The sequence below is a fragment of the Anser cygnoides genome, chromosome 12 (genome assembly GCF_040182565.1).
Source record: "Anser cygnoides isolate HZ-2024a breed goose chromosome 12, Taihu_goose_T2T_genome, whole genome shotgun sequence".
Classification (NCBI taxonomy): Eukaryota; Metazoa; Chordata; class Aves; order Anseriformes; family Anatidae; genus Anser; species Anser cygnoides.
Genome location: NC_089884.1, coordinates 11,531,601 through 11,558,313, shown reverse-complemented (window position 1 = coordinate 11,558,313; position 26,713 = coordinate 11,531,601). Strand labels below are relative to the sequence as shown.

The window sequence follows — 26,713 nt, the reverse complement described above, 5'->3', positions numbered from 1 at the left end:
CTGCACTGACCTAGCAGCCGATGTGCTGAGCCACCCAGATCAGGGACATGGGCAAACGAGTGCTGGGACCATCAGCTGTCAGTGCCAAAAACAAACAGAAATCAACGTGCAGGGGAGGGAGCAGAAAGAAGGGGGGAGGGTTGTTTCATTTTAACTGAACAATGCGTTGAATTTGCTGCTTCTCCCTCGCAGTCCCCCCAGGAATTCTATTAATTTGAAAACCAGATATTGCAGGGGAGTTGGCAGACAAAGACCTGCACTGAGACAGAAGCTCCAATGGCTGTGAGGGCCCCGAGCTTCCTTGCGTACAAGTGGAATGAGAGCGCTACACCCAGCTCACAGAAGGGCTTGCAGACACTGCCTCATTTGAAGTCTGCAGGAGCTGCTGAAGCTGGGCACTTCTGAAATTGAACAGCTCAAATATACCACAGAAACAGTTTTATGACATGAGGAGACAGATTTTACCGTCAGAAGCAGCCTCGCGGTTTTTCATCAGACAAACGTGAAATGAAAGATTCAGGGCAGCACACTAGCATCTTGCTCTGAATACCTAAGAGGCCGCAGCAGACCTTCCCGCAGGACAAGGATAGAAAGCACCTTCTCTCAAGGGACAAAGTCCAGCCCACAGTCAACAGGGTCATCACTGCACCCACGGTGTTGTTTTCACGGGAAAGTGCGTGTGCCGCTCCTTGTCTCGCTCAGCAGCAGGCACCGCCTTTCCAGCTCAGTCACGATATGAGAGCCGACACTGCCCTCTCTTGGGCTCGCCCTAGAAGGTCAGCAAGCTTCTGACGGGAAGCTGCCCTGCAGAAAAGTCCTTCTGACACACACGATCTTAAAATAAAGTCGTTGTTTTAAAACCAGCCCGAGGCCGCGCTGGGTTAGCACTGAAAACACAAGGGGTTTCCAACCTCTCTGCCGAGATTTAACCTATCTGCTGTTTGGTGAAAGAATCTGATGCTGTAATTCTTCTGTAGAGGCAGCAACAGCGTGAGATGGACACAGAACATGACCCGTGAACTTCTCCGGGCTGGGTTATGGTACGGAAATGCTCTGGTGCAAGAGTCTAGCTCTGCATCCTTGTCTCTTGCTTTTCAGAACGAGGGACTCTGAGCTCAGCAGTCAGCATGCTCCAGGCCTCCTGACAAGAAGTTGGTGCTATTTCCAACCGTGTGAGACGTACTTCCTTTAGCAAGAGCTTCCCACACTACCTTATTCCTCTTTAACATAAGGCATCTATGGCTTTGATATACATATATATATAAAAAAATCAGCAACTGTGGGATGGTTGGAACCACCAGTGCTGACTGAAGCACATCCTAGCTGCTGACAGCACGCTGCTGTAGGAAATCTGCTACACACACACATTTCTTTAGCCAGAAACTCAAACCTGGAAGTCGCACAGTTTGATACCACAAACTCCCCAGAGCTGCTGAGCAGACAAAAAGAACGTGGGAGGTGTGTGACAGCTTCCACCGCTTAGAGCTGTGCTGGAGAACAGTTCTTTGATGAAAAGCAGGGTCTTCAGGGCTCTGAAACCTACCAGGCCCTACCTCAAGGGGAAAGAGAAGAACTTGTTCCCTGACTTGCAGCGGATTTGCTCCCATTGGACACGCAGAATGAGCGCTGAGTCCTCAAACCTGTCCACAATGTCCTAGAAAACACACGCAGAAGGCAGGAGTCAGTACAAGGAGGGTGAACAGGGCAAATCCCAGAAGATGGAGTCAGCAGCTGCCTCTCTGAACCAAGTCAGAGATGAGATTGTGGCTGGCAGCTTCTGACTTCCTTCAAGAGGATGGTTTAACTCATCGTTCCCGCAAAAAGTTTCTCTTCTTCCAATCCACTGGAGTTTGCCTCACAGAAAAAAACTCCCTCTCTGCTCCTCCCCTCCTCTCCGCCTGGTGTGGGGACGCACCTGGAGCTCCTGCAGACACTGCCCCTCCAGGCTGCCAGTCAGGTCCCCAACACACCAGGCCAAGCTGATATGGAACGATGGGTCCTGAAGATAAGACATGGATCAGATCGCAAGAACGAAAGGTGGCTTTGCTCAGTGCAGGGAGCCACAGTGGGGTATTTGGTACGGTGCTGCCCTGCCTGTGATCTCTGAGCACTCTGCAGACATGGGCAGGAGGATCCCGAAGGAGGGAGCCCCCTCAGCCATCTCGGCACTTACAGAGCTGATACACAACTGTGCTGGGAATCAGATGAACCCTGGGCTCCTTACTCCAGCCTTCTTGGACACCAGCAGGCAAGACTGCCTGGTTCCCAGCCTCTCTGCTGTCATTTGTGGTAGCTTTTCTAAACACACAGAGAACCTCTCACAGACAGTCCTAAACTGGGGAGGTGGGTCACTTCTGGGTCCCCCACTCACTTCTAGAAACAGAGAAATCAGGGTTTGGTCCTTCAAAATCCAATCCTGTCCCCAAAGTTAGTGCCAAGGAAACAGGTTGAACTGATGCCCCAGGAAACTGCCTGAGGAAGAGGCACAAGCATCTCCTCAGTCCCACAGCACTCACCCCAAGCCCCACTCAATCCACTAGGACAATCCGGGATTGTCCTACAGAGTGGGATTGTCCCCGCTGTGTCTGTGATGTGCTCTCTCAACTGTAGGCACCTGACTCAGCCCTAGAAACCCAATTCCCAGAAGCTGCTAGTTAGCAGTTAACACCTTTACTCTCCTGGACAGGACATGAAACAAAACTTACACTAGTCCCATTCTCAGCAATATCCTGTTCAGGGTGTTAACGGTGAATGTCACTGACTAGCCCATTGGAGACCATTTCAGAGCCTAACCTCTCCACTCCCAAATATTTGGGGTTGAACATTTCATGGACTAGAAGCCCCCAACCCTCACAGGGAACCAGCCAGCATCTCCAGACCAGCAGGGAAATGCAATACACCCCACCTTGTAGAATGTGGGGAGGTCAAATTCCTCCATAACTTTGTCCACCTCTGAGACCAGCTCCAGCAGCTGGAAATGCCCTGCGGAGACTTCCAGTCCAATGAAGGTCCTGAACAAAGACAAGGAGAGAGCGCACGCACCCTGTCATGCTGCGGAAAGCACAGCCGTAAGCATACTAACCATGTATTCCTACCAGGCAAAGTTCCTAGCCCTTTTTCAAAGCAGAAAAAAAAAGATAATCTGAGAAACGCTAGGCTTAAGTATTCAGGCACACTGACTACTCTGAAAAAAAAAGAAAAAAAAAAGAAAAAAAACCATAAAGACATGGCAGCAGGGAGAAAACTGGAGAAGCAGGACTGGATCGCAGAATCATAGAATGGCTGAGGTTGGAAGGGACCTCTGGAGATCATCCGGTCCCATCCCTCTGCCAAGGATCACCTAGAGCGCGTTGCACAGGATCACATCCAGGCAGGTTCTGAGTACCTCCAGAGAAGGAGACTCCACAACCTCTCTTGGCCGGCTGTTCCAGTGCTCTGTCACCCTCACAGTACAGAAGTGCCCCCTCATATTCAGCCATAACTTCCTGTGCTTCAATTTGTGCCCATTGCCTCTTGTCCTGCTGCTGGGCACAACTGAAACAAGTCTGGTTCCATCTTCCTGACACCCTCCCTTCAGATATTTATATGCATTGATGAGATCTCCCCTCAGTCTTCTCTTCTCCAAGCTAAACAGGCCCAGCTCCCTCAGCAGATGATATATAATGCAGACTTACTAGATTAACTCAGCACCTTTTGAGACATGAAAATTCATTTTCCAGGCAAAGGACACACTTGATGGGGTATTTCAGTAGAGCACTGAACACTACGCCCTGTTCAAGAGCAGTAGTTACATTTAGGAAAATGTAAGTTGCTACGGTTGTACAATGGGATAGGAAGTGGCTAGAAGGCACCAGCTGCGAACAGCACAAATGGGGAAGTACTAAGCTGGAGAAACGTGACAAAGAGGTTCCTCCTCAAGGATCGTCTTGGTGATACTTTCTATATGCCTGTGCCTGATGGCACGGGAGGCCTGGAGGACAAACATCATTCAGGAACTGCTTCCTCCCACCCATGACTAACATGCTTTGCCATTCCCATTAGATTTAGCAACTTTTCATAATTGTAATCACCTTTCTTTTATTGTGCTTTGACATTTAAACTACTTAATTGTGTTAAATTGGAATTGGCACTATCAGGCTTCTGAGCTGACACACAGGTGAATTAGCACTCTCAGAGCTATTTGTCTCCAGCCCTTTGAAGACTTGCACTGCAATTTCATGATCAGCATAAGCTGGTGCTGCTGCCAAAAGAGGTGGCCCCCACTCTGCCTGCCCCAGGCTGCTCATTCCCCCTCACCCACTCCCTGAGCTGGCATGAGGCTCTGTGAAACCACAGAGCAAACCAGATCGGAGATGGCAATGCACTGGGCTGCCTCCGTTGGCAGCACTGTCTGCTTCAGCTGATGTGAAGCTACGGCATTAGCCTAACCCCAGCAGAAAGGCCTGCCTCGGGTCATGTTGTGAACACATCTCTTCTCCTCTCGTAAGAAGACTGAAATTCTGCAGCCTGAGGTTCAGTCACCACAGAGAATAATAGGTTGCAGAGAATCAATACTGAAGCTAAAAAATTATGCACCCTGGAGCACTCCTGGAAGCGGCTGAGCAAAGCTATGAAACCTCAGTCAAAGAGGTGGTAAGATGGGGAGATTGCATTCTGGTCCTCCACATAACTGCCTGCAGCAACTGCCACAGCATAGGACAGGCAGTGCTACGCTTCCCATCCACAAACCACCTCACCCAGCCTTCTCCCCAGGCAGGCTACTCTGTTGTTCACTCACCTGGTTTTGTTCTGGTTGGTATACACTTTCATTTGGTTAGCTACACAGAAGAACCTGAAATAAGAAAGATGCTTTTTCAGATAGGAAAAAAAATGAAAAAAAATAACAACAACAACAAAATAAAATAAAATAAAAAAACAGTCTAAAGATGGGGAAGATACAGAATTTCTACCAAGCTGTGGAAAGACAAAGGCAAACACTTGCTCCAGTCAGACTGAATTGGTGCAACTGGAACCTTTCTGGGCTTAAATTAAGCCACTTCCCAACAGTGTTTTCAGCCTTCTGAAGCACAGGCAGCAAAAAAAAAAGCACTAAAACATCTGATCCTTGGTGGGTATCTCAGCCAGACGCAAGCAATGAAGCCAGTAGTGAATATCCACTGTTTAGAGGACAGCACGGCTCTGGCCTTGTCCTTGAAAGTGGAGTCCTTGCAGGCCACAGCAATATCGCTGGCACAAGTATGGCTGGCCTGCTGATTTGCGTGGTGCTGGATCCCAGGGCAGACAGAAAACTCCCCAGGCTTTACTGGTGCAGCACCAGCTCCCAGAGAGAAGACTTATTGTGCAGACGCTGGTGGAGCAGAGACCGGACCAAGTGCAAGGAAAGGAACGGATGCACAGGAGCTCGTGTGAGGCTCAGCTGCTCCTACCTGTCAAAGGAGGCCAGGCGCTCCTTGAGGGACTGGACAAAGGGGTTTATCCAGTGATAGCGCAGCACCACGCTCTGGGAGAGACTGATGTGGAACTCTTCCATGGCAGTGAGTGAGGAGACATAGGTTCGAGCATGGGACACTAGGAGGTCCAACAACTCCAGGAATTCCTCCTGGACTTTGTCTGCAAAGCAAATGGCAGCACAGTCAGAGCCAGCTCCCTCCCCACAGCATCAGCCACAGATCTTGGGGACAGGGAGGGAGCAGTCACTAGACAGAAGCAGCTCAGGGTGGGAGCACCCTGCACTGCCTGGCATGCAGTGTCAAGCACTGAGAGAGCTTCACATCTTCTTAAGGACACATAGGACAATATTGTCTAAAACATGTCTGCCAGCTTAAAGCTGAAGCGTAAGGTAGGAACAGTACCCCAGCTCCCTGACGCCCTGCATGGCACAACTGCAAACAGCACTGCTAGTCCTTACTCCAGAAAGGGGCCAGTGCTGTGACCACTGCTCCTACCAGACCACAGACAGACCAGGAGGCGGCTAGAGGAAAACCCATGTACCCATCCACGCTCCATATCTGGTTTTCGACAGGCTGCTCTGCTCCTGCCCTTCCATTAGAGGCCTTGGCACTGAGAGCAAAGACGATTGGACTTGCTAACCCAGCAGTCACTCCAGCTCATGGCAAGAGCCATGGGTCTCTTGATCCCCCTCCTGATCCCTACAGACCTTGTGTGCATTTGTGGAAAAGGCTGTTGTGCTGTGTGCAACCGACAAGCACATTTAATGACACGCCGAGAAACAGCACCTTGTGCTGGGCAGAGGTGCCTGCCCGTTACAAGGCTGCTGCTCGCCGAGTGCTTGCAGAGGGAGGCACAATTGCGTGATGTTTCCGGGGTGACATGTGTTTTCACAGCCCAGTCTTACCTACACCCCGGCTCCTAAACTAGACGCATGCGGACTCCCAGGGCTCTTCGCGCCTTACCTGACCAGCTGGAACCTGCGACCAGCACAGACAGCCCTGCTCCCCAGAGCTCCCATCCCCGCTCGGGAAGGCTGCGGGGCAGGGCCGAGTTTACCTACAGGGCATGTAGACGTAGGTGGCCCAATTGCCCCGCTCGTGGGGGAAGCTGCGCACACGCCCGCCGTGCTTGGAGCTGTCCTCCGCACCCCTCTCCTCCTCCTCCTGCTCCCTGAACATGTCCAGCACGCACTCGGGGACGGGCAGCCGGGGCCGGGCCGTGCTGCAGGGAAGGAAGAAGCAGCGCTCAGCACCCGCACCCTCCGCCTGCCCCGGCCCGGCCCGGTCTCCCACCCTCGCCGGCAGGGACCGGCTGCGGAGCGCGGGCCTCGCCCGGGACCTGCCGAAGGGCCGCGCCGCGGCACCCACCTGGCCCGGGGGGAGGCCCGGGGGGAGGCCCGCGCTCCGCCGCCCTGCTGCCGCCCCCCTTCCTCCTCCTCCTCCTCCTCGGAGCTGCTGTACCCCACCAGCGCGGCCCTCATGGCGCTCCGGGCCGCCCTCCCCCGAGCCCCGGCAGCGGCCCCGACCCCCCCGCCGCGGCCGTGAGGCGCTGTTGGCGGCGCGGCCCGGCAGGGGGCAGCCGCCCGGCCCGCCCCGCCTCCTCCTCCTCCTCCTCCTCCTCCGCCGCCGCCGCCGCGGCCGGCCCGGCCCGCTCCTCAGCCCGGCCGCCGCCGCCCAGCCCGGCCCGGCCCGGCCCTGCCCGCGGTACCGGGGGCAGCAGCGGCCGCCCCCCTGCCCCGGCTCCCCCCCACCCCCGGCGGGCGCCGCGGCTACGCCAGCGCGGGGATCGGGCGGAGCGCGCAGGCCGCGGCCCCGCCCGCAGCGAGCGGGCTGACAGGGGCCTCCCGCCGCAGGTGAGGGGCCCGGCCGCCGCCGCCGCCGCCCTTTGTGTGGGCCTCGCCGGGACGCGGCGGCGGGGCGGGGGCGGGCTCCGGCCGGGCGGGGCTGGGGCCTCCCGGGCCTCCGGCTGCCCTCGCGCCGCGTTTGCCCGCAGGCCGGCCGGACCCGGGCTTCGGAGCGGCGGTCCCATGGGGAGAGGCGAGGGGCGGCGCGGGCCCGGCCGCGGGCTCGGGCTGGGGCTGGGGCTGCGGCGCTGCCCGGCGGCCGGCATCTGAGGGGGGTCCCGCGGCTCCGCCCGAGGCCCGGCCGGGCGCTGCGGGAGGCGGCACGGCGAGGCCCGGGTCGCCGGGCGGCAGCGGGGCTGGGAGCGGACCATGCCGGAGGGGGCCTCGCCGCTTCTGCAGTTTGAAAGTACCTCTTCTGCGCCGTGTGCTCGCCTTAAATGGTTGCCGCTTCGTACCTCCCACGGAGGGATGAGTTAGACGCGGAGCTGGCGCTAACGAGGTTATCTATGTAGAGCACTTGGTGGAACAGGTTGGTATTTGTTCTTCTCTCCTGGGGTTGTATGAGCTTCTCCTCGCCGTTAGGCCGGCGGCCCGGAGGGTCTGGGGTGCTGCCTCCGCTCCTGTGGCGTTGCTGCTGCGGGGGAAGGTAGTGACTGGTGCGTGCGGTGGGATGCGGGGTTTTTTGTCTCCTCTTCTAGGTACTGTAACTGCCAAAGCTCTCCCGTCGTGTCAGACGTCAAGGTGAGCCTCGGAGGACTGAAACGGGAGATCCTGCTGGCAAACCGTGCCCTGGCAGGTGGAGCGTCTGGGTGTTTTCCTGCCTGAGTTTGTGCTGGAGGACAAAGTAATTCAGTGTCACTATAGGCAGACGCGTGTGCCACTGCTGCCCGAACTGTGAGGTGTAGTCAAGTCTCAGCAGAGTATGGGGGCAGATGGGGATCATTAGAAGCTATTTTCTCTGGCACCCATTATTGAGCTTAAAATAAAACCCCCTTCCCAGAAGACCAAAGTTTCTGCTTATGCTGGCTGGAGGCAGGTTGTTTTACACAGAAATAGGTATGTTCTTGAGGGGTAGGGGACTGTGGCCCAGGGGTGCCAGCTACTGCTTCTTACCAAGGCCTGGATGCATCTTTTCCCTTGAGGTGTTTTGGCATGGTTCATACCTGCTGCTCACTTGTGGATTTAACTCTTCTCTAAGTTGACATCATGTTTTATTGGGCGTCTCCAGAAAGACCAAAACTTTCCAGTGAGCGAAAACCCTGTGATGCCTTAAAGCCAGGGAGTGTGTCTGGCACAAGTTCTTGTGCTCCGGTGTACAGTTATTCCACACTTTGTTGGAAGGTTCAGCCAAAAAATTGCTTTAATGCTTCTTTTATCTTCACGGGGAGCGCTGTGCATGAGACCTGTGGGTTCTGTGTTTTGTCTGCGGGTAGGACAATGTTGAGGGCAAACCTTTCCCTGAGCTCTCTGGTTCTTCCTAGTCTACACTTGCCACAGGTAGAGGGGGGAACCTCACGAGTACCTCCCTCCTCTGATGCTGTGAATGGTTCATGTGCCTGATAGTGGAGCTTCATGAGGAGTTTGAGAACTGGAAGAACTGCTTCACTGGGCTGTTTCAGCTGTGCTTGGATCAGGTTGGAATCTGCTCTGATACCTGTAAAATTTTACCTAGTAGCTTTTTGAGTGCACAGCATTTGGCATACATCAGCCCATGCGGAGAGAGCAGTGAATGTGTTCACCCCGTTAGAGCTGCCCCAGCAGATGTTTGGGAGCTTCCTGTCGAGCGTTTTGGTCAGACTGTACATTGCATGTTTTTCAGAAAGAAAATGTTTTTATGCAAAAAAAAATCTAAAAACATGAGTAGAAATCGTAACTAGCAAACTCCTGCTGCTCTCCCTAGTCAAGGTGGCTGTCACAGAAGAGCTGCTCGGTCAGGGAGACACCCTCTGGCCTGTGCCTCCCTGGAGGCTCAAGCAGGAGCTGGTGATGTGTCACCAGATGTTCTCAGCCGGTGCCCCAAGCGGGCTGGGAGGTTGGGTGACCAGCGAGCAGCGGCACACAGCAGCACGGTGTGCTGCGCTGCCAGCACTGGGCCTGACGGAGGCTGCTTCTTGTAAGAGCTCACCACTCAAACACGTGTTTGGGTTGGCCAGGCAGAGCCCATCCCTTTCCCTGTTGAGCAGGCCTGGCTTTTCTGACAGCAGCTTGCAGCGCTCCGGCTCTGGTTAGCTCCCCTGTGCCGTTTCCCAGGTCGCCTTGCAGGGGTGCAGGAGAGTTTGCAAAGTGAGCCGTGAGCGGGCCTTGACTAGAGAGCTGTCCGTCTGTCCTCCGAGACCTGATGTGAACTATCTTCTTCCTTGCAGAGAGAGCTGGTCCCTGGGCTGCATCTCTTGGCCTTCCCAAATGTGACATATCACAACCAGCACAGAAAAGGGCCTCCTCTTGTCTTCAAGGCACTTCCTTCTACCTTCCTTTCTTTTGTCCAAAAAAAAAAAAAAAGGTGAAACGGAAAAACAGAACACGTAGTTCACAAAGAACTTCTGCTGGTCTAAAGAGGAGCCTGTGGCATCTCAGCCTCCCTGCCTCCTAAGATCCTGGCTGCGTGCTGGATTTCCTATCCTCGATTTCAGGATCAGCGACAGGGAATCAGGATCTTGGATAATTTCAATTTTTATTTTTACTTGAACCCTTTCAACCGAGAAGCTGAAGCTGTCACTGCTAAAACCCTGTTTCTTTTTCCCAAGCATGTCAGAAAGCTGGCAGCAGCAACAGCAGCAACCACAGCAGCCGCCGCCGCCGCAGCAGCACCACGCTGGGGCAGCCACCCTTCCAGAGCATTCCATCCCACCCGGCACTGCTGACAACCCTCTGGGCTGTGCCGTGTACGGCATCCTGCTCCAGCCGGACCCGAGCCTGCAGCACCACCAGCACGCCCCGATCCAGGCTGGAGAGCCGTCCCACAAGTGCGGGGTGTGTGGCCATGACCTCACTCACCTCTCCAACCCCCACGAGCACCAGTGTTTGCCAGGCCATGACCGCTCTTTCCAGTGTACGCAGTGCCTGAAGATCTTCCACCAGGCCACTGACCTGCTCGAACACCAGTGCATCCAGGTGGAGCAGAAGCCCTTTGTGTGTGGGGTGTGCAAGATGGGCTTCTCTCTGCTCACTTCGCTGGCACAGCACCACAATGTCCACAATGGCAATGCCATGAAGTGCTCTATCTGCGAGAAGACCTACAAGCCTCCCGAGGCAGAGCACTCACAGCCTCTCGATCCCTCGGAGAAGCCCTACAGCTGCTCCATCTGTCAGAAAACCTTCAAGCACCTCTCGGAGCTGTCCCGGCATGAGCGCATCCATACAGGTGAGAAGCCCTACAAGTGCACTCTGTGCGACAAGAGCTTCAGCCAGTCATCCCACCTGGTGCACCACAAACGGACGCACAGCTCGGAGCGGCCCTACAAGTGCACGGTGTGCGAGAAGACCTTCAAGCACCGCTCCCACTTGGTGCGCCACATGTACGCGCACTCGGGAGAGCACCTCTTCAAGTGCAACGTCTGCGAACTGCACTTCAAGGAGTCGTCAGAGCTGCTGCAGCACCCCTGCACGCCCAGCGGGGAGCGGCCCTTCCGCTGCGGCGAGTGCCAGAAGGCCTTCAAGCGCCCCTCGGACCTGCGGCAGCACGAGCGCACGCACAGCGAGGAGCGGCCCTTCAAGTGCGACCTCTGCCAGATGAGCTTCAAGCAGCAGTACGCGCTCATGCGCCATCGCCGCACGCACAAGGCGGAGGAGCCCTTCAAGTGCAACCTGTGCGAGAAGGGCTTCGTGCAGCCCTCGCACTTGGTGTACCACCAGCATGTGCACGGCATAGAAAACCTCTTCAAGTGCAACGTGTGCCAGAAAGGCTTTAACCAGTCTTCAGAGCTGCTGCGGCACAAGTGTGTGCAGAACGCAGAGCGGCCCTTCAAGTGCGCTGTGTGCAACAAATCCTACAAGCGGGCCTCAGCTCTGCAGAAGCACCAGCTAGCCCACTGCACGGAGAAGCCGCTCAAGTGCACGCTCTGCGAGAGACGTTTCTTCTCCTCCTCTGAGTTCGTGCAGCACCGCTGCGACCCAGCCCGTGAGAAGCCCCTCAAGTGCCCCGACTGTGAAAAGCGGTTCAAGTATGCCTCGGACCTGCAGCGCCACCGGCGCGTGCACACGGGTGAGAAGCCCTACAAGTGCCCCTCCTGCGAGAAGGCCTTCAAGCAGCGTGAGCACCTCAACAAGCACCACAGCGTGCACGCCCGGGAGCAGCAGTACAAGTGCATGTGGTGTGGGGAGCGGTTCCTGGACTTGGGCCTGCTCCAGGAGCACAGTGTCCAGCACACGGCTGAGGGCGCCTACCAGGTGGCTGCCTGCTTGCCGTGAGCCTTCTGCCCTTCGATGGCTTTCAGCTTGCATGTGATGCTCCCGAGCCTTGGCCTCCCCTTCCCTCTCCTCAGTTGTAGGTGGCCTCCAGGGAGCTGTGGGAGAAGGGGGAGGTACAGTGGGCAGTCAGGTAGATTTTCCTCTGGCCTCTGTGGCTGATACCCACCCGTAGTGCAGGGGTTGACGGATGGTGCGAAAAGCTCAGAGGGTGGAGAGGAAAGGAGGGAGGTGGGGAGAGGAAACAATGCCTGCAGTTGCCTGGTGTCCCCTGGACTGTAGTTCACGCCGTACCTGGAGTTCCAGTGCTGGGAGCTGGCAGGTCTAAGCTCAGCTGCCCCCTGCGGATAGCAGTCCTTCGCACGTGGCCTCTTTCCCCTGTCCTGCCTGGTCAGGCCAGCGGAGAGGGCTGGGTGACTCCTTCTGGAGAGTGCTTGGGAACAAGGCAGAGCCAGCCCTCCCTTCTCCCCATGTGCGCTGCTTGCTGAGGAAATAGCAGGTTTCCACCGCTGGGATCTCCCAGCTTCGTTACTCCAAACTCAATTGAGTGACTTGAGAGGACCCTTTCAGATCACTGGCATTTATTGACTGCCTCGATCTCCCCTGCTCTCCCTCCTTCTAGGCTGTAGAAAGGGAAAAGCCATGGGGCCACACAGCTCCAAAATGCACTTTGGCATTGCTGCTTTTGCAGTCGCTGGCTGGCACACTTGGGAAGTGTTTTGAGCAAGCCTGCCTGCACCCCATCCCTGCAGCAGCAAGGGGAAGGGTAACAAGTGCCGCGTGCTACTGGAGAGCGTGGCGAGGAGAGTCCCCGTGCTGGTGCTCCTGGCCAGGAGCCCGGCATTGACATGTTTATTCGTGAGGGACCTCACTCCCCTGGGAAGAAGTACCTCCAGCCTCTAGGCCCCTTCCCTCCTTGTACTGCCTGGGCCACGAGCATGCCTCCAGGGGGTCAGGCAAAGGGATGTCCCGGCAACTCGAACACTAAGGGGTGAGGTGAACACTACTAATAACCTACGTCGTTAGAAATGGTCTCAGCCATCCCTGATGGTAACCCATGCGGTGCGCTGGGGCACCTGATTTGCCGGGGGGAGCCAGTTCTGTCCAGAGCAAGTTGGGAGGATCCTTCCCGGCCTGTGGGGTCAGCTCCATGGGAAGGGGAAGGCTAGCAGTGGGTAAAGGAGGAGTGTAATTTTACCCTCTTGCGGAAGTCCTGTTTTACCCCTTTACTCTTTCTTTACCTCTTCTGTATTTTTCAGATTTTGCACAGTTCTTGTAAACATCACTTAAAAATAAATTTCCCCTAGCAAGGTTGATGCAGCCTCAGGTGTTTTCCTCTGCAGGATTTTGATGGCTTCTCACAACCAAGAGACCCGTTACATGCCAGTTAGATGCCTTCAGGGTTGAGGCGTGCTTAGTAGTTGTTCACCAGCCTTCCCCTCTGCATCTTTGGAGATGCTAGAGTATTGAAACCCTGCATACTCTAACCCCAACTGGATGTGGTTCTGGACAGCCTGCTGTAGCTGACACAGCTTGAGCGGGAGGTTGGAGTAGATGATCTCCAGAGGTCCCTGCCAACCACAGCATTTCCGTGATCTTGGCTGGCCATCATGCGAGGAGGAGTGTTTTGGCTAGCTGTAATAAGTGATCGGCAGCCAATAAATTGCCCTTGTGCTGTGCAGGTGATTAGAGTAAGTTCAAAAAAATATCCACAGCAGGTCTAAACACGTTAGCCTTGCACAGTTGGGCTGTGCCTGCTTTGCTGATAGAGGACACTAACCTAAAAGGTGGAGAAAGGCTTTCTGTTCCATTTCCAGCACTGAGGAAGAACAGAGCAGGAATGCGCGTTTCCATGGGGGCTGGGACAGTTCAGCGGTAGGTCTGACCCTGGGGCCGTCTTCTTCGTGTGCTTTAAGGAGTTTAAAACAAACCTTGCTCTCTGCTGCCCAAGGAAGAGGGACCGATGTTCATCTTACTTCATGCTGCCTCAGAGATGTAGAACTTCCTACCAAGTTTTCTGTCTGCGTTTTTTTTTTGTTTTTCTTTTTGCCTTTTTTTAAAGCAGTTTGTTAATGTTCATTAAAGAAATACCGTATAGTTTAACTTGATGTCATACTGGATTTTTTTTTTTAATTAAAAAAAAAAAAGATGTAGTAACTTGGATTTTTAAAGAACTCTTTGGTTCTAGGTAGCCTTTTTTTTTTCTTTTTGCTATTTAACATATAGGAAGTTCAGTGTATGCTTAAGTGTAGGAGTAAAAATTAATCAGAGGCAGGCTCAGCCTGTCTTTGGAGGAGGGCTTGGTGGTGATGGAGGCCTCCCTGGCTGAGGCTCAGGTCCTGGGCCAGGAAACCGAAGCCTGAGTTTCTGAAATGTGGTCACCGTTGACAGCTCCAAAACCAAAACCAGAAGTGTGCTTGTTCCTTGGAGACCCAGAAGGAACACCTAGGACCTCTGACCCAGCTCACGAGTTAGTGAGTGAAAATCTACAGCTAAAGGTAGTCGAGGATCTGTCTCCGGACTTGCTGCGGTGGTGGGAGCAGTGCCTTTGTACTGTTTTCTTCCCTCCCTGAGGCCTGAGTGCCCCTGCAGCAGCTGCCTGCCTTGGAGCTGCCACATCCCCTTGGTCCCAGTGCTCCCAGGGACCGCAGCGAGGTGCTCCTGTGCTCCGCTGCTGTGGGGCCACACAGAAAGCCCTCGGTGCACCCCAAGGATCCCTGGTTCAGCGTAGGAGCTGGAAACAGCCAAGTAGCACGTGGAGCAGGGCGGGTGTGAGCAGGGCCGTTCACCCGAGGGACTGTGCCTGGGGGAGAGGGGATGCTGTAGGGAGCTCGGAAGGGGTGAGTCTGGAGTCGCCTCTTCAAAGCTGGCGCCTGGGTAGAGGCCAGGCTGCTCGGAGGCACTGAGCACTCTGCAGCCGGGGCTCCTCGGCCGGCTCATCAGACAACCCGGTCATCTGCATTTGGGCATTCCCTGCGGAGTTCCTTCATTTTATTTGTTAAGCCTCTGGGCTTGGAAACACCTTCATGCAACGTCAGATCAGCATTAGGCAGGGCTGCCGATGGGTCTGTGGTGACCCGGTCTCCTGGTCTTGTTTGCTGCCCTGTGACAGCTGAAATCCAGTGGGAGTCTGCGGCAGCACCGGCGAGGGCTTCATCCGCAAGCCCTGGGCGCAGGTGAGCCGGGGGGGTATTCTTGCCCCTTTCACTGGCTGGCCAGCAGCTGAGTGGCTGCTGGTAGCCTCGAGTATATTTTTCTAAGGAGATTGTTTAGTTGGAAGCTGTTATTTCATACTGTGGGTTACTGGGGGAGCAGGTTAATCTCCATGGCTGTGCCTTTAGGTCATGTTTTCTGTTTTTTTTTTTTTTGTTTGTTTGTTTTTTTTTACCACGGGGTGAGAAGTGATGAGAACAGAAGAGCAGCCGGGAGGGAGGCAAGGCGGGTGTCCCTGGGACATCACACTGCAAAGGGTTTCTGTTAACTGCCGGGGTCTCCTTTTCAAACTAAAGAGCAGTTGTGTCCAAAGCCTCTTTGGAGTAAAACACGTTTCTACTCTGTGTCTGCGTTGCACTTCAGTTCTGATGTTTATTTCGAGAGACTTTCAGGCTTCTTTGCACCGCCTCTGCTTGGCTTCACGTGGCACTCGTCAGCATGCGGTACCTGCCAGAGGCACCGCTCCAGAGCTGGCACCGTCAGCCCCAGGGCTCTGTGCTCGTGTGTGCCTGCAGGACCTGGCTGCCAGACTCCAAGGATGCTGAAGGGCTGGAGCAGGGGATGGTTGCTCCTGAAGGGCATCTTCAAGTGGATGGTCGCCCACTTCTGGTCTCCCCGGGGGGAAGGCAGGTGGCTTGAGCGTAGGACAGCTTTTGGGAGATGGCAGGGGACTGAGTTAGGTTGGCTAAAGGCTGCTTGGATGTTGTCCCAGAGATAAATCCTCTCTATGGCTGCTGCTCCCGTGGCTTCACGGTCCCCAGGAAGAATGCAGTCTGTTACCTGTGGTTTTTTTTCCGATCTTCACTTGCCCTTATGCTGCCTGCAGGATGCCTTTGTCAGTGTCTCAGCATCTTCCCCTCTGCAGCTATTCTGATTATACTTTTGCAAGACCTTCTAGGCTTCCTTGCCTTTTGTTCGGTTCTTTATTTGTAAGCAGTGGTTTTTCACCCGTTTCCCATTCCAACCGCTTGTTTCTGTAAGGTCTCTTCCCACTCCCCTCCCCCCCAGATTCCTCCAGCCTGAGGCTGTTCCAGGTGATAACCAGACCATTGACGATGGAGTCGGGTGCTCGGGACCCAAATCTGACTGGAACCCAGTGGGTGCTTCTGGTCCTTCCCCCAAGGGAGGCCAAGCATCTCGGTCTCACAGGGCTTGGCAGTGCGAGCAACGCCCCCACCCAGCAGCCTGGGCTCTGCCGGGCTGGATCTGCGGTTCAGGGGGCTCTGCAGGGTTGCTCTGAGCCGGAGCAGAGCTGCAGGAAACCAGCAGCAGGGAGGGAGCGTTGTGGCCACGGCGGGTCCCTCTGCCCCGTCCCTGAGCCCAGGGGCTGAGGCAGCAAAGGTCTGCAGGATGTTCCTGGGGAGAAAGCGTGGCGGTGCTGCCGTGGGCTGCCACTGTTGCTTGCCCAGAGCCGCTGCGCTGGCTTAAGAAGCCCCCGGGCTGCAGGTATGCCCAACTGCCCCCGTGGGCACGCCGGAGAGCAGATGTGGTCCCTGCAATCTGGGCGGAAAGATGTGCGCTCTGGTCTCGGGGCCTGTGGAGTGGGGCTGAGGGGGAGAGCGTCCTCTGGCAGTGATCTGGGGCCTCTCCCGGAGCTCACGCCTGGCCTTGCACCGCCTGGAGGGAGGGAGAGCACTTTCTGCACTCCTCTTGGGTTTTTAGAGTCTGAAACCAGAGCCTGGGTATTAACCAACAAAGCGAGAAACCTGTTGGTTGTCATTTTTCAGAGCCTGGCTCTCCCCGCGCTGGGTTCCCCTGCGTGGTTCCTGCGCACGCACGCAGGTGTCGAGGCACAACGAGCCCCCCGAGCGCCTCCAGCCACGGCGAAAGCGCAGCGTGCAGGGCAGCAGGGCTGCAGCAGGGAGCTGGCCCCTTGTCTCCCGTTGCTCGGGGCTGTGGAGCTGAGGGATTTTCAGGGCCGGCGCCGTCCCGGGGCTCCTCGTAACCCACGGCTGTGCCTCTGGCTGAGTTCCCGGGGCCGTGGGAGGTTGTGACCGAGGGTGATGAGGTTTGTGTGGCTTGCAGTGCCTTTAACACTGCTCCCCGTGTGTATCTAGAATGATACTTCGTGTGTGTGTGTATATATATATATTGTATTAACACCTCCTGCTCTTCTGTGTGAGTGTCAAATGGTTTTGCTTTACTAATAAATTTATAGTTATTTATACTTTCCTGTGGGTGCGTAAGATTTCTGGAGAGGAGGCACTGTGCAAGGCACTGCCTACCTTGGCTTTGTGCTCTGTCTGGCTCTGCTTGGTTTTTTGTTCTTTTTTTCTTCCTTCCCTCCCCAACTGTTTCAGAAGCGATGGCACATCTCTCTGGTAGACAAGAGCTGAGACATGGGCTATAGGCATGCCTCCGGTGGCCAAAAGCAAAAGCAGGAAGAATCTGAGATGTGGTTTGCCTCTGTTAGAGACAGAGCACTCTCTCCCGGGAGGGAAGCTCACTGCCAGGGCTTTGGGGCAGAAGCAGGTAGGATTCTCTGCCAGAGGTGAGTGAGGGTTTGGGCGGCAGGAGCTGAGGCATGTTGTGCTCCGACTGCTCCAGTCCCATGCACAACTGTTTCTGCTTTCTGAGACGTTTTTTGCACACACACGCACCCATCCTGTGATGGCAAGAGGAGCCTGGTCACTGCAGGCAGATTGCTCCATCCCCACCTACGCCAGGTGGGATGCGTGTTTGTGTCCAGATCACCGAGAAGGCGCTTCCAGTGCAAGGTTTGGGAAGGGGCAGGACGCAGAGCAAGAGGCAGAGCTTCCTGCGTGCAGACATGGAGGTACTTACGTCTGCAAGGAGCTGGTTCCTCCTCCCAGGCACCCACCGGTGCACCTTCGCAGCTGATCTCCAGCAGGAACCAGCGCGATGTGTCCTTGGAGGTCAGGGCTGCATTAAGCAACCTGATCACGTAGCTCCAATGCCCTCGGTCCTGCCCTGGGCCACCTGGCCACGAGTCCCCTGCCCCCAGCAGCATTTGTGTGGTGGAAAACCAGCCACATCAGGCAAAAACGGGAAACCAAGGGAAGAGCGGGGACAGCGTGCACTCGGGATCTGGGAGTGGCTCTGAGAAGTTTCTGCATCACTCCTCCGTCTGAGCTCCTCCGGCTGGTGAGTGGTGGAGCTCAGCCACTTGGTCCCGCAGAGCCCCTCGCCAGTAGTGCCTCAGCGACGAGCCCACCTGCACGGCTGGGGCTGTGCTGCAGCGGCCTGGGTGTCACGTTCCCTGCTGGTGGAACGTCCTGCCCATCTGGCTGCTTCTGGGGTAGCAAGCGCTGTGCCTCTGGCCGTGACAGCCCCTGTATGTGGGATGCTGGCCGAAGCTTTGCGCAGGAACTCGGCACTGTACCGAGAGCTGTCTTAAGGTCTGGTTCCTTTTCTTTTTCAAAGACTTCTGCAGGCAGCTCCGTCGCAAAGATGGGGCATCTGCAGAGTGAAGGCACTCAGAGGAGGTGCAGGTTTGGTCGTCAGCAGATGCTGCTTCTCTTGGACCCATCGGTGCAGGATTCAGTGAGCATGAGCCTCCAAAGGTCACTTCAGAGTGTCTCCGTGGACTGGCCCCCATCTTCTGTGTCACCTGGCCTTGCAGGCAGACCTGCATCTTCAGGTGGGGCCTGGGCAGCCTCCTGCAAGGAGGGCCAGGCTGTGCCCCAAAGGGAGCAGGGATTAGACCTGTGTCTCTCCTGCTGGCCATATGGCTGCAGGGGCAACAAGCCACTTTAACGTCATGCCAGTCCCAGTGCTCCTTGGGAGCTGGCACGCGGGCTGTCGGTTTTCTTCCTTCACAGAGGTTTGCGTGTTTGGGGATGCAGGGACCTGTGCGACTGGAGCCGGTAGCTCCATGGCACCCAGTTATGCAGACAACTTATTTTGAAAGGATATTTTCTTTCTGTTGTTGGTGAGGAAGGGCCTTGCATCGCTGCCGCCTGGCCCTTGGGTCCTCCCCAGCCCCCAGCACATCCCCCAGCCCTGCAGCCCAGCACTGGGGCTGGAGGTGGCGCGGGTGGCTGGGAAGGTGAAAGATCCCATGGGAGCGGCCAAACAACTCATGCCATGGGTGCTGGAAACTCAGGAGCAGGTCCTGTCCTGGCCAGGTGCTGGGGGTCTGAGCTGCCCCCCAGGATGGGGAAACCGGGCTGCCTCTCCCGGGATGGCTCAGCATCCCTCCCCAGCAGAAAGCTGTGAGGTCGGGTGCTTCCCCCTCCCGCTGGCTGCCTGGCTCAGGTCCTCACTGCTTGGTGAAGGATGCCATTGTCACCAGCCCCTCTGCCGCTCGGATAGGAGGGCACGGGCAGCAGCATGAGCCCAAGCACCTTGTGCTTCGGGTTCTGCACGGGGCCAGCTCCCTGCACTGCACGGGGCCCCACTCATCACCTGTGTGCCATCCCAAAGGCCTTGCTGCAAGGGAACGGCAGGCATGGCACAAAAGTGGGACGGGGAAGGGGCTGGTGGGGAAATGCCCTCCCTGGGGCTGCCTGCACGCTGCTGTCTGGGAGAGGTTTCTGGCTGCAGCTCCTTGGGGGCTGCACTGGACGAGGTGCGGGGCACTGGTGAGATCCAGGCGTTGTGGCCCCAAAAGCCCAGCTCCCCTCTCCCAGAGCCCAGGGTCAGCGCAGGCAGGTCTGTCCTGGCCACACGTTTGCAGCGAAGGCGAAGTAACCCCCGCACATATAGAAGAGGGTCCCCAGGCCCTGCCCTGTGAAGCGAGGGCATTCCTGTCACTTCCCGAGTCCTCCCAGGCCTGGACAGAGCCTTGCTCTGCTCACCTGGTTACTTAAATAAAAGTGTGGGTATATTAAGCGTTACCCCACAAGCTTCTCCCTGCAGACAGGGCCCTCAAGAGCCATGCTGGGGACTGCACAGATGGGGAATGTGTGTCCCACTCCGCAGCACCAAGACCAGGCAGGATGGGCACCGAGGGCTAGGGACCCCGGGGGGGTTAGGGGGAGGACTCAGTGCTGGGGATACCTGCAGCTGGGGAGAGGACGATTGTTCTTAGCTCTCTTCAGTTCGCAGCAAAGCTGTGCCAGGACTGGGACGCCTGGGTGTGCTGTGCTGGCACCAAGCTAGCCGTGGCGGGCAGCGAGCTCCCGAACCCCGCGCACACCTCGGCGCTTTGCGTCCCCACGGCTGTGACTGCAGCAGAGATTAGGGGCACTGGGAGACGCTGCTGGTCACGCAGGGCCGGAGGTAAACGGATCAAGCAGCAATTGGCAGGCTCAGCAAGGGGAGGCTTAGCCCAGCCCGGCACAGATTTGCTGCCTTCTGCCCCACATCCTGCAGGCTGGGAACGAGCGGCAGCGCAACAGGCACCTCGCCCCTGGGGACTCCTCTTCGCACCACGCCGAGGGCACGCGCAGCCCCGCTGCCACCCGTGCCAGTCCCTGTACCTGCGAGGACCAGGTACCTGGGTGAGCGGCCAGGACCCTGCAGCGCCGGGGTAGCCCTGGGGGTAAGTGGCTGCAGCAGCACTGGCAGCTCACGGGCTTTCTAGGACACCCTTATCTGCTCCATTTGGGGGTTTTCTCTGCACCGTTCAGCTCCCAAGGTGGGGTCGGGGCTGGGAGCTGAGCTGTGGAGCCGGGCTGTAGGGGACAGCTGGTGCTGGTAATCCCATTTGCAGGTAGCGTGGTGCTAATCCCCGCAGAGCCCTGCGAGGCTGGGGTGGGCTTGGGGGCGGTGGGAGCCTGCACATCTCAGGGGGTTCCTGGGGCGAGGGGCGCCCAGGGGCTTGGCCAGAGCTGGCAAGCGACTGGTGCCAGGGACACAGCCGGGGGCTCTGCAGGGCCACCTCTGCATACCGCGAGGGCCTCGATCCTCCAAAGCAGAGCCGGGGGATGAGTGTGGGAGGGGGCACAGCCTCGTGGCGAGGAGCTCTGGAAGGTGTTGGGGTTGGGTAACACGGGGGAATTTGACCTCTGATATCGGAGGGGAGAAAAATCCCGGAGCATGGCCAGCCAGGGGCACAGGGCGTTCTGGCACTGGAACCATGTCTGTGATGCGGGGCAGTTGCATGCAGCATTTGTGCACCAGCTGCCTGGTCTGCCCTCACTTTGCAGGCAAATACTGGCCACTTGCCTGTGTGACTTGCAGCAAGCAGCGTCTGGGGGATGCACAACTGCCCCGCTTTCGTTCCAGTGCAAGGACAGGCTTAGGTTCTGGGATTTTACATCAGCGACAGCGTTGTATCTGTGAGGAAGGAGGAGACTTGGCTGGCACAGGGGGCTTCCCCCAGCCCTGGGAAGCTTTCTCTGGGTTTGTTTGTAATAAGCTGTGTAAATTTTCCCTGGGCTTATTGCAAGAGCTGGAAATGTCCTAGATCATGGCAGAAATGCCCCTGTGCTGCATGGCACTGCCCGGTTTTCCTTGCTGTCCGCTTTGCCCAACTCTTCCTGGGTAATGCTGCTATTTGCAGCCCTTTAATCCCTTATACCCAGCGGGAGGTGAAAGGCAATTTCTTAATTTGTTTCTGGCCATTGGGCGTCCTTGCAGGGTTTTACAAACGTGCTGTTCCAGGCTGGGGACACAGGGGGCTCTGGGGAGCGGAACCTGCCTGTGATGAGCAGGGTGCTGGAGGCTCTTAGTGCAAGGAGCCAGCGCCGAGCAGCTTCCAGGGAGTTCCAGGGAATTCCAGGCAGAGCCTCTTTGGAGAGGCAGCATCAGGAGACGTCCTCGATTTGAGCTGGGCAAGAGCCCACAGGCCTTCTCCCCTAGAAAAGCATCATAGCGAAGGTGACTCTGAGCAGCAACATCACTTGTCGCATACTGGCTTTTTACCTGTGTGCTCAGCCTCTAATTTGGGACAGCAAATGCAGCCTGGTGGTGCACCCAGGCTTGGAGTCACACCAGAAGGAGGTGTGAGAGACCCAAAAAGAGTGAGCAAACAGAGCTTGAGCAGCTGAATAACTGCTCTTCAATGTCTTATTTTTGAACACCCCATCAAGTTGCCAGCAAATGCCAGGCCTGTCCACCCTTGCTGCCTTCCCCAGGACCCAGGTACTGGACATCACTGGGGGCCACCAGGGGCCACCGTGCTGCAGCAGGCTGGGTGAGAAAGTGCCTTGGGAACTTGTTCAACACATCCCACATGGCTAAAAGATGTTGGAACAAAGCCGTTTCTGAGAGGCAGAATGGGGAGCTATGTGTGTCGGGGCCCGGACTCGCCCGTAAGAAAATTCTGCTAAAGCTGCTGTAGTTTCTCCTCGGAGGAAATGAATTTAGTGTTCAGGGGAGCGTAGAGGACGCTGAACAAAGCATCACTGTTTCATTGAAGCATCTGCTACAGTTTCATTGTGCAGTCCTAGCTGTGGAGGATTATGCTGCAGGAGCAACCTGCAAGCTGAGAAAAACTGAATGAGTGATTACATTTGGGAACAGCAAGTTTTGCTGAGTGTGTGAGCTTAAAATAGAGGGGGTAGCTGGCTTGTGACAACGATGAGGGTCGTGGCATTGAGACGGGTTTGGTCTGGCTGTGCTGCAACGCTGCGTTTACCGAGCAGGACGTGGGAGAAGGAAGGAAGACAAGGACCTGCTCGAAAGGTCTCCGGACGGAGCCCTGTCCTCACTGGGCGCAGGGATGCTGGGCTGGATTGAGCGGGTGGTTCCCCAGCCCCCCGCGCCGTGCCTGATGGAGGAGAGCCCCCCAGCCCCGGTCACGGAGCCAGCCAAGGTGAGCAGGGACCCAGCTGGGGGAGCGGGGGCAGCGGGGAGGTGCCCGTTACCTCTGCGCCCAGCCCCAGCGTCTGGGGATGCTCTGCAGCTGGGAGGGATGGGGGCCAGAGCACGTGCCCCTGGGCTGCTGGGAGGCAGCCGGGGGGATGCTGAGAGCCTGGGCTTGCAGCCTAATTTCGGCTGAGGCTGGGGGAAGCACAGCCGGGGATGCCGTCACCTGGCCTTTGTCCTGAAGCCATCCCTCCCGCCCACCACCCCAGGTGCCAGCAGGGAAGGCCAGCAGCCCCAGGGATGCTGCAGACAGCACACGCATGCAGGGTAAGCCCCGTGGCGGGGGACACGCAGGCTCATTTGCCACCCACAACCTCTCCTGCCATGCATGCAGAGTGGTGACAGGAGCCTGCTTCTTTTTCCTGCTGGTGTTGAAGAAACGGAAAAGAAGGTGGAATTTGCAGTGCCCGAGGAGATGGTCCCCGCATCAACATCGGTGTTTGAGAGGTATTGCGCTTGCACCCTCCATGGATTTTAGGTTTCAGCTTGGGGCTGGATGCAGGGAGAAGGGGGAGCCCTCCGTTGCTGCCAGCCGCCCCTGGCCTGACGCGATTCTCCCCCGGCAGCGTGGGGGGCAGTGTGCTCTCCTGGCTCTCCCAGGGGCTGGAGAAGGTGATCCCACAGCCCGTCCAGGCCCCAGGGACGCTGCAGGCACTCGGGAGGAGCTTCGAGACAAGCATCGATGTTCCTGACCAGGTAGGTGGCAGACCTGGGAAATGGTCTGGTATATTCCCCTGACATCCCAGCGTCTAGTTTTATTTTATTTTATTTTATTTTATTTTATTTTATTTTATTTTATTTTATTTTATTTTATTTTATTTTATTTTATTTTATTTTATTTTATTTTATTTTATTTTATTTTATTCTATTTTATTCTATTTTAATTTTATTTTAATTTAGTTTATTTTTTTCATTTTATTATTTCATTTCATTTCATTTCATTTCATTTCATTTTTCTTTCTTTTTAGCATTTTGGTTTTCTTCCCATCACCCTCCCAGTGCTTACAGGGAGCATGGGCCCATCTCCAGGCACTAATCCTGCCCCGCAGGGGTTTCTGCCTTCACCCACCTTCAGGGAAAGGGCAGACATCTTTTCCTTGTCCTCTGGGATGAGTCTTGTTTGTCTGGTGGGTTGGTAACAGTTTCTATTTGCCTTTTCAGACGGAGGTCCAGGTCCTCAAGGATGAAGAAGAGGATGTGCTGGGTAAGGGGGGCTGGGCCCTCACAGCCTGCGGCACCCTGGGGGCTTTTCTGGAACTCCCCATCTCCTCTGGCCAGCTGGCGCTGGAGCTATGGGCCCCTCGGCTGTGTGGAGAGGGGCTGGGGGCCCGCCGCAGCGCCGGCTCCAGCTCCCTTCTGGCAAGGCGAGCACAGATCCCACTCCCTGCAGCTGCCCTTCCCTGCTCCTTGCAGAGATAACCCCCTTCGACGCGGAGGAGGACGAGCCGGATGGCTGTGAGACGGAGGCCGGTCTGGACGCGGGTGCAGAGGACTGGTGGGTTCCGTGCGACGTCGCCTCAGTGCGGGAGAGGGGCAGGGTGGAGCCAGGGTAGGGGGACGCGGGGTGCGGGATGCGGGATGCGGGGTGCGGGATGCGGGATGCGGGGTGCAGGTTGCGGGATGCGGGATGCGGGGTGCAGGATGCGGGATGCAGGGTGAGCTCTGACAGTGCCGCACTCTCCCTGCAGGGCAGGAGCACGTGTGCTGAGCTGGCTGGTGCAGGGCTTCGAGAGAATGGTGCCGCAGCCGGAGGTGCTGAAAAAGCCTGAGGTGAGCACAGCCCAGCCGGGGCAGCCCCAGGGGCTGGGGCCTGCTGTTGTGGCGCTGCAGCTCCCGTCTCCCGAGATGGTGGGGGAGAGCTTCCCCCAGCCCTTCCCTTCCCAGTACAAAGGGGAGCCTGGAGCCAGGGAAACCTCGGAGCCCCCTGCTCCTGTCATGCTTTTGTGATGTTGCCTAAGCATATTTTTTTTTTTCTTGAGATTCCTTAAAGCTTTTCCCTGGAAATCTTGGTTTATCACAGGGGTAGAATGCCTCCTTTGATAGAGTGCTCACAAAGTGGCGTATTCAAACCTGGTCTCAAGTGCACGGGCACGGGGTGTGCCGACGCCCCGTTACCCAGTTCCTGCCAGCCATGGCCCCGCTATGGCCCACCCCCGCCTTTCCCACCACTGGCGTTACACGCACTACCTCGTGCTTTGAAGAAAACAGTTTTTCCAGGAGCTCTGCTGGACAAAGGGCCCCTTTCCAAGCTGAAGGGCGTGGGAAGCAAGGCACAAGACTGACTTGTGGCTCAGGAAGGGATGGCGGGGAGACATAAAGAGCCTCTTTTCCTTCTGCAAGCCTTGCTTGGTTCCACCCTGATGTGTTTTCCTGCTGCTTTGGGGGAGAACAGCCCATTCAGGCCAAACATTGTCTTGACAGAAGAAAGGGAGGGAGGGCAAATTCAACATATAAACTGCTTTAGGATTAAAAATAAACAGGTTTCCATTGAAAGGCAGGAGTCATTGGCAGAAATATCTCCATCCCAGCATGCCAGCTTCAAAGCAAGTGAGAAACGCTGCTGTGAAGTGAGGCTGAGCAGAGATCAAAGAGGAGCAGGCTCTGCATCCTCCTGTGCTCCTGGGCACAGACCTGGGCAGGGAAAGCCCAGGAGAGCAAAAAAGGCAGCTGGGGTGCTGCTGGGTGCTACCCGCACAGGACCTGCGGGGTCCAACCAGTGCCTACGCCTGCAGGAGCAGCCTTGGGGTATGCACTGAATGGTCCTTGCCAGGGAAATGGGGCTGCAGCTGAGGGCTGCGGGCGTCATGGTGCCTGCCAGCTGGACTTCGGGATGTGCGGAGCTGGAGACAGTGGGATCGAGTGCACCCTCGGCAAGTTGGCAGATGACACCAAGCTCAGTGGTGTAGTTGATACAATAGGAGGAAGGGACGCCATCCAAAGGGACCTGGACAGGCTTGAGAATCGGGCCCATATGAACGTAATGAGGTTCAACAAGGCCAAGAGCAAGGTGCTGCCCCTCAGGGCAATCCCAGACTGGAGGAGAGGCTGGGAGAAGAACTCATTGAGAGCAGCCCTGCAGAGAAGGACTTGGGGGTTCTGGTGGACGAAAAGCTCGATGTGAGCCAGCAGTGTGTGCTTGCAGCCCAGAAGGCCAACTGCATCCTGGGCTGCATCAAAAGAGGAGTGGGCAGCAGGGGAGGGAGGTGAGTGTCCCCCTCTGCTCTGCCCTTGTGAGGCCCCACCTGGAGTCCTGCGTCCAGGTCTGGAGCCCCCAGCACAAGAAGGATGTGGGGCTGTTAGAGCGGGTGCAGAGGAGGGCCACGAAGATGATCAAGGGGATGGAGCAACTCTCCTACGAAGAAAGATCTGGGGCTGTTCAGTCTGAAGAAGAGAAGGCTCTGGGGTGACCTTTTTACAGATTTTCAGTACTTAGGCAGCTTATAAAAAGACGGAGAGAAACTTTTTGCCCAGGCAGACTAATGGCAGGACAAGGGGAAATGATTTATACTGAAAGAGGGGAGGTTCAGATTAGATGTTAGGAGGAAATTCTTCACTCAGAGGGTGGTGAGGCACTGGCACAGGCTGCCCAGAGAAGCTGTGGATGCCCCATCCCTGGAGATGTTCAAGGCCAGGTTGGACGAGGTCCTGGGCAACCTGATCTAGTGGGTGGCATCCCTGCCTATGGCAGGGAGGTTGGAACTGGGTGATCTTTGAGGTCGCTTCCAACCCCAAACCTTCTATGATTCTATAATTCTATGAGTTGCTTTGGTGAGAGGGGAACGGCAGCGAGGGGCTGTTGGCCAGCTGCATCCCCACGTGCCACTGCCTTCCCCTGTGTGTCAGGGCCATGCATGGGGGTCCCCTTGGGACCCGGGGAGGGCATGGGGCAGCACACAGCACCTTGCCACATCCATCTGTCTCTCTGTCCCTCTGCAGCCAGAGCCGAAGGAGGAGAGGCACAAAGCTGCGGCAGGAGGTGAGCCCTTTTCAGGAGACCCTTGTCCCATCCTGCTGTGATGCTTGGTCTTTGGGACCCCCGGTTGGGCTGCCAAGAGCACCGTGGTACTTCAGCCCCACATGTGCCCC

General features: G+C 56.5%; 3 protein-coding genes across 6 annotated transcripts in view; 2 read left to right on the top strand and 1 right to left on the bottom strand.

Annotated features, from left to right (window-relative positions):
* Positions 1-423: 423 nt before the first annotated feature.
* Positions 424-6,971, bottom strand: USB1 (U6 snRNA biogenesis phosphodiesterase 1). Of its 2 annotated transcripts, none has more exons than XM_048068994.2 (7): positions 6,819-6,971; positions 6,512-6,672; positions 5,427-5,610; positions 4,778-4,831; positions 2,906-3,011; positions 1,916-1,999; positions 424-1,654 (listed from the first exon to the last, which is right to left on the bottom strand). In XM_048068994.2, exons 1-7 carry the CDS (start codon positions 6,929-6,931, stop codon positions 1,550-1,552), a joined length of 807 nt encoding a protein of 268 aa, XP_047924951.1. In that variant the 5' UTR covers positions 6,932-6,971; the 3' UTR covers positions 424-1,549. The 2 variants fall into 2 exon arrangements, with proteins under 2 accessions (XP_047924951.1, XP_047924952.1); XM_048068995.2 differs by having other exon boundaries at positions 6,912-6,946.
* Positions 6,972-7,314: 343 nt separating this feature from the next.
* Positions 7,315-13,801, top strand: ZNF319 (zinc finger protein 319). 3 transcript variants are annotated; one of them, XM_048068977.2, is made up of 2 exons: positions 7,315-7,823; positions 10,039-13,801. In XM_048068977.2, exon 2 carries the CDS (start codon positions 10,040-10,042, stop codon positions 11,699-11,701), a length of 1,662 nt encoding a protein of 553 aa, XP_047924934.2. In that variant the 5' UTR covers positions 7,315-7,823; position 10,039; the 3' UTR covers positions 11,702-13,801. The 3 variants fall into 3 exon arrangements, with proteins under 3 accessions (XP_047924934.2, XP_013032023.3, XP_066860636.1); XM_013176569.3 differs by having other exon boundaries at positions 7,316-7,823; positions 9,658-13,801; XM_067004535.1 differs by lacking the exon at positions 7,315-7,823 and adding an exon at positions 7,993-8,928 and having other exon boundaries at positions 9,658-13,801.
* Positions 13,802-19,859: 6,058 nt separating this feature from the next.
* Positions 19,860-26,713, top strand: part of CNGB1 (cyclic nucleotide gated channel subunit beta 1) — a 34,306-nt gene continuing 27,452 nt past the window's right edge. Inside the window, exons 1-9 of the mRNA XM_067004532.1 lie at positions 19,860-20,357; positions 22,405-22,574; positions 22,837-22,894; positions 23,005-23,074; positions 23,194-23,323; positions 23,789-23,831; positions 24,041-24,122; positions 24,316-24,397; positions 26,564-26,603. Of these exons, the coding sequence (XP_066860633.1) occupies positions 22,482-22,574; positions 22,837-22,894; positions 23,005-23,074; positions 23,194-23,323; positions 23,789-23,831; positions 24,041-24,122; positions 24,316-24,397; positions 26,564-26,603 (598 nt within the window). The 5' untranslated portion in view covers positions 19,860-20,357; positions 22,405-22,481. The remainder of the gene's footprint in view (positions 20,358-22,404; positions 22,575-22,836; positions 22,895-23,004; positions 23,075-23,193; positions 23,324-23,788; positions 23,832-24,040; positions 24,123-24,315; positions 24,398-26,563; positions 26,604-26,713) is intronic.